The sequence below is a fragment of the Mastomys coucha genome, unplaced genomic scaffold (genome assembly GCF_008632895.1).
Source record: "Mastomys coucha isolate ucsf_1 unplaced genomic scaffold, UCSF_Mcou_1 pScaffold15, whole genome shotgun sequence".
In the NCBI taxonomy this organism is placed as follows: Eukaryota; Metazoa; Chordata; class Mammalia; order Rodentia; family Muridae; genus Mastomys; species Mastomys coucha.
Window position 1 is genome coordinate 103,328,478 of NW_022196897.1, and position 5,869 is coordinate 103,334,346.

At 44.6% G+C, this 5,869-nt stretch overlaps 1 protein-coding gene across 5 annotated transcripts in view; it reads right to left on the bottom strand.

The window, feature by feature from the left end:
* The window catches only part of Fsip1 (fibrous sheath interacting protein 1), a 120,113-nt gene extending 116,744 nt beyond the window's left edge, over positions 1-3,369 (bottom strand). The window contains exons 1-2 of one of the 5 annotated variants that reach the window (XM_031371438.1): positions 2,989-3,075; positions 1,283-1,350 (exon numbers count right to left, since the gene is read on the bottom strand). Coding sequence is in view for 4 of the 5 variants with exons in the window: in XM_031371437.1 (XP_031227297.1) it covers positions 2,989-3,083 (95 nt within the window). In the remaining variant the exon portion in view is untranslated. Of the gene's footprint in view, positions 1-1,282; positions 1,351-2,988 lie in introns of all 5 variants that reach the window. The other 4 variants (XM_031371437.1, XM_031371440.1, XM_031371436.1 and 1 more) reach the window with 4 other exon arrangements.
* Positions 3,370-5,869: the final 2,500 nt, after the last annotated feature.

Consider the following 5,869-nt stretch of genomic DNA (forward strand, 5'->3'; position numbering starts at 1 on the left):
TGCAGAAGTCTGGAATACAGGAAGAACAACCCACATTCCACAAGGATCTCAAGAAGAAGGAAGACCAGCTCTACTTCTGACTGGCACAAGAGACTAAAACCTACATCCTTTATTAGAGGATAGACTTAAATTATCCGGTTGTACTTTGTTAATCTCCTCCTTAACTGCTTTATGCAGGACACAATCATAGTCTTGTGCTGACCCTAGCTACTTTGTGTCTAGTGTGGATTTTGGAAGTGAGACTAGCTTAAACTAGGCAGAACAGCTTAAACTGGAGGGAGAAGACAAACATTGCAGCTATATCCTTCCAAACCATGCCCTTGATAGAGACCGATTTAGACCTGCCTGGTGAGTGTGAGACAATATGCATACTGTGAACTAGAAGAAACTGGGAAGATTCCAGCTTAAATATGAATGGATATCTCCTGCCAAATCTTTTCTAAATGCTCGTAATTACATAAAGCATTAAAGCTGCAATGTCCTTACTCTACAGAGAGGCTTGCCTTTCGTGCTATTTGGTGGACCACAGACTCAGAGTCCAAAGACGCCCTGCACAAGGAAGGAAGCCCAAACATGAACAAGCTGGAGCTCCTCTTGGGCACCCTGAAGAATATGGCTTACCCTTCAACTGCTCAATGTGCCAATGCTGCTAGTTCAGAGAACAGTCGGTCCACTCTTCCCACTTAGCAACTGAAAAAGGCATTGATGTCAACATTATTCACACTCTGTAAAAGTGTTTGGGCTCACTCAGGAAGGGCCTGACAGTGTTATTGTGGGATGATGGATCACCCTGGCCCCGTCACATCACCACCAAAAAGCGTAAGTCACTAAAAGGCCAAATATCTTTTCCATGCCCTATGCATCCTGTCACGGAGGACTTACTGCAGCTTGAGAGAGCAGGGAGCTGGAAGGATGTGGCAGAGCCAATATAATACATCTCAAAAAAGGCCAAGGCACGGGGACCTCGCCGTGACGTGGATCAGCTAAGACTCCAGAAACCAACATCTGCTTCAAAAGCTGCTCGGCTGCTATTATGCCTCCTCAGAAACATCAAATTAAATAAACTATGGTTCAGAGAAAATGCAACTGACAGACTATCTGTGTATTTGGCCATCTGGAAAAGAAATCAGAATAAAGACCATTGAAATGGGATCTGATAATTGTATTGTGTGTTTAAGAAATCACTTGTCACACAGAAACTCCACATGAAAAATGAAGAGCTGTACAAGAAAGCAGCCACACAATGTGTACCAAGTTACATGCGCACTGAGTATGGACTTACCAAATATCATGCCTTCACTGAGTATATGGGATGGGAAATAGCATCCAAAAGGAGGGGTGTAGAAGAATCTATTATAATAGGAAATCAAAGAGGGCATCCAGAAATGGATAATTAATTTCAAACAATAGTTAATAAATCATAATATTTAAGAGTTTGGGATGGTTTCCTCCAGAAACTGTGACTGGGAACTGCTCTATCATTTCTTCCATTGTGAATTTTATACCACGGTTTAACATTTGGGCCATATCATTTTGATAAAAGTAAAAACTAATTTTAAAAGTAATGAGTCAATATAAAATAAGCAATCTCCCAGGTGCTGGAAGGAAATGCAAGGACAGCTTGCAAAGAAATCAATGATATGCTAAGCCTGTGTGCTGGTTTGGATGAGAACGGCCCCCACAGGCTCTTGAATACTTGGTCCCCAGTTGGTAGAACTGTTTGGGAAGGATTAGGGGGTACACCCTTATTGGGAGAGGTGTTTCATAGGCAGAGGGAGCGCCCTCTGAGGTATCAATAGACTCGTGCCTTCCCACTTAGCTCTGCCTTCTACTTTCAGATCAAGATGTGGACTCTCAGCTGTTTCTGCTGCCGTGGTGCCTTTGCTCCACCATCATGCACTCTAACCCTCTGAAGCTGTAAGTCTGAAGGCTTTCTTTTATAAGACTCTGGGCCAGGAAAGTGGTTGGATGCTGAAGCAAAGCTTAAAGGGCCATCCTAGTGGGAGGTTAAGGCGATAGTGCTGAGAGCAAAGCAGACTGCAGAGGCCCACAGACCTCAAGAGGTTTCAGGGAGAAACAATACTAGCAACTTGGCTACAGAACATTCGTGTATTTGGCAAAGAACGAGGCTGCTTTCTGCCCTTGTCCTAAAAATTTGCCTGAAGCAAAGCTGAAAAACAATGGATTAGTTTTCTTGGCAGAGAAAATTTCAAGACATGACTCTCTGACTCTGTTGCATGGTTATTAGTAATCATATGCAGGTCTTATGAAGGTCTACAATGAAAAGAACAACTGGGACAAAAAGAAATTTTTGTTTCATACATTTCCTAATTTAATTAAACACAATGCACATTTTTCTTATGGCACCAAAAGAATCAAAATTAAAATACCAGTCACGTTACACTATTCAGTGAAGTAGAGATGGGACCAGATTCTAATGGTAACAAATAACTGCTCATACATGCCAACGTTTTATTACATTATTTTGATCAGCTCATGTAGATAGTACAAGATCCGGTGTGATGAGGCAAAACTGCCTGTGCCCCCATATTGTTTGCTCCCTGTCTGAATGTCTGAAAAGTCTATTCATATTTCCCAGGCTGGTGGATGTCCAAAGGTATCTACCTATACGTTTGGTTTACATTTCTTCCATCGTAAGGAAAGCTAAATCCCAGATCAGCGTTTACCAACCCTCTTTCTATTTTCATTTTTTCTGTGTCATGACTATGTGCTGTTTAAGGTCTATGCTACTGACTAGTGCTCCAGACCTCAGTGGGAAGAAAGCTCGTAAAGACAGACTAATGCAGAAAGAGTTTTCAGCAGACATCCTGACTTCTGCCTGGGCAGTAGCTTCTGAGACTCCCAGAGATAGCCAGGCGAACAGGCCACACCCACCGCCCTCGGGGACAGAGCCCGCCCCCTCACCCTGGTCGGGCACCTCAGGCCACGACTCCACCTCGCCCTCTGCCACGCCCCGCAGCTACCAACCTCTGCCCGTGGTCCGTGTGGTCCCTCAACTTCTCAGTGGGGACGAAGGCTGGACGCCTAGGCACTGACTGGCTCCACTGACATCCGAGCGTCATCCACTTCCCTTTGAAGGGGACCGGATTTTCCCGCCACCGCCTCCTCTGTGAAGATGAAGAAGGCAGCGGGAGAGCTGCGTCAAGGAACGCTGTTGCCCTGGCAACTAGAAGCGCGCAGGTCACGGTCTCGCGATAGGTGTAAAGGTCTCGTACCTTCAAGAGTTGGGCATTGGGGATCAGAAGTTACAAGAAGACTGCTGCTGACCTGGTAGGGGTGGGGTGTGTGTGTGTGTGTGACTGTGGCCTCAGGAACGAGGATCCCCGAGTCTACACAGCTGTCACCAGCTACCGGATGTTCTACCGGCCAGCTGTCCTCTCAGATCAGTTACTTCCCATTATCACTATCATCTCTTCCTTGCAAGACTGATGTGCAGCTCAAAGAGATCTCGTATGTGAAGGTCTTGTCAAATTTGGAGAATTCTGTGTTTGTGTAATACATATGTGTATATATAATACAATAATGTATATAAAGTATAATGTATAATACAGTGAGTGTATTGTATATTATATAATATATGATATATATGTCATATATTTACAAGACATATAAAGACTGGGCTGTAGTAAAATAAGAAGGATTATGATGGCAGTATATACCTGCACAGTTATCCATAATTTCTTTGTTTACAGTGCATAAGGGCTCATCACCTGATCACCAAACTGATGTTCTTTCTTCATCCTCAGTACCACGCAACATCTGCTGCATTTCGGTCTGAATGGCCCTTGGTTGTTTGGTGTTTTCACACTCAAAGCTCGTTTATCCTCATGCTTTGGGGCAAATCCGGTGTTTCTTTGGTCTTTTTTCATCAGAGCAAATAAGTATAAATTGAGTTGTCCAAAGAGCACAGCTATAAACTAAGATGGTGCTGAGTGCAAACCCTGGCTGCAAACCATCTGTGTGCTACTGATCTTTTGTTTCTGTCTCCAGGTCAAATGTCGCCACTGAACCCTGTTCCTTTATTGAACCCTCGCAAACTGAGCAGACCAAAATCAAACCACTTTTCTATAGTCCCCTCTCCCCACTCCAGCCCTTCCTATACCATCCTCCCAGGCTCAACTCAGCAGCTTTGGTACCATCCTCAAGTCTGATATGCCGCTACCAGGCCTGCATTCAGGTGCATCAGAATCCAAATGCTCCTCACATCTGCAGGGTTCCCACCCTCGCCAACCTGTAGTTTCCTCTGTGGGAGCCTCCCTTGCCCCTCCTGTATACTGAAGGACAATATCCCACAGCGTGTGTTCAGAACCTCAGCCAAATCCTGCCAGCCCTCTGCTCCAGGCTCTCCATGACCCTCCACTTAGTGACCTTTCAATGCCCAACAGTCCTGAATACCAAACTGCTAACCTCTCTGTCTTTCCAGTCTTACCACCTTTCCCCTGATAAATGTCACTCCAGCCTCCATCTTCACAATTAATTTATTTCCAAGGAAATTTTGTTTTTCCAAATTCCCCTTTTTGAAAGTTGGGAAGTCCAAAAGATGCAAGAAAGTATTCTGCTTCTTGATGAGAATTAACCATTGGCAGCCTGTAGAGCGATGTAACTGAAGGAATCCTGGGGCGACAGTGCCAGAGCAGAGATAATGGCGCTGTCAGAAGTTGAGGTTACCTTTTCCTGGAATGCAGGCAGAAGCGTGAGGCAGAGGCATGCATAGTTTAACATGCCCATCTTCCTTAGAGCTGGTATGTGTTTGGACCCTGCCTGTCCCTGCAGACAGGGAGGCATTTTTAGTGCTTTCTTGGTTTGTATATGGTTTTCTTTTGTAAATCAAGATCTCACTGTAGCCCAGGCTGTTTGGAACTTGCCACCTTCCTGCCTGGACCTTGAGTTCTAGGACTTTAAGCCTGTGCCAGGACACCCAGCTTGAACTGAGTCATTCCTGGGAATAAAATAGATGCTGATACTATTGTGTGTGCTATACAAACACCATGAACAATGTCTCAAGAAATAAAACTGAGCCAGGAAGATGGCTCAGCAAATAAAGGCATTTGCTATGCAAGCCTGGAAACCAGAGTTCAAGCCACAGAACCCATGTGAAGTTAGAAGGGAACCAGCTTCCAGTTCACAATTTTTTCTGATCTCCATACACACATACATATACACACATACATACACACCTACATACATATGCACACACAAACACACACACATACAAGCTGTACTGGCTGGTTTTGTGTGTCAACTTGACACAGGCTAGAGTTATCACAGAGAAGGGAGTTTCATTTGGGGAAGTGCCTCCATATAGAGAGCAGGCTGAGCAAGCCAGGAGAAGCAAGCCAGTAAGGAACATTTCTCCATGCCCTCTGCATCAGCTCCTGCTTCCTGACCTGCTTGAGTTCCAGTCCTGACTTCCTCTGGTGATCAACAGCCATGTGGAAGTGTAAGCTCAATAAACCCTCTCCTTCACAACTTGCTTCTTGGTCATGATGTTTGTGCAGGAATAGAAACCCTGACTAATACAAAATTGGTACCAGCATAATGGGGTATTCCTATGACAACCTGACCATGTTTTGGGGAGGACTGTGGAAGGACTTTGTAACTTTGAGCTAGAAGAGCCACTGGTTGTTAAGAGCTCTATGGGATGTTGTATAGGAGCTTGGAAGATCATGTTGAGAACAGTGCAGAAGATGGAGGCTGGCGTGTGAAATTTCAAAGGGAAGATAAAAGACTCTATCAGGGCCATTGCTATTTTGATTGTGAAGATTCTGTGGTTTTGGTTGGCTGGGGCTGAAGAATCAGCTGTGATTAACAAGATACCAGAACTACTAAAGTGAAAACTTTGCATCAC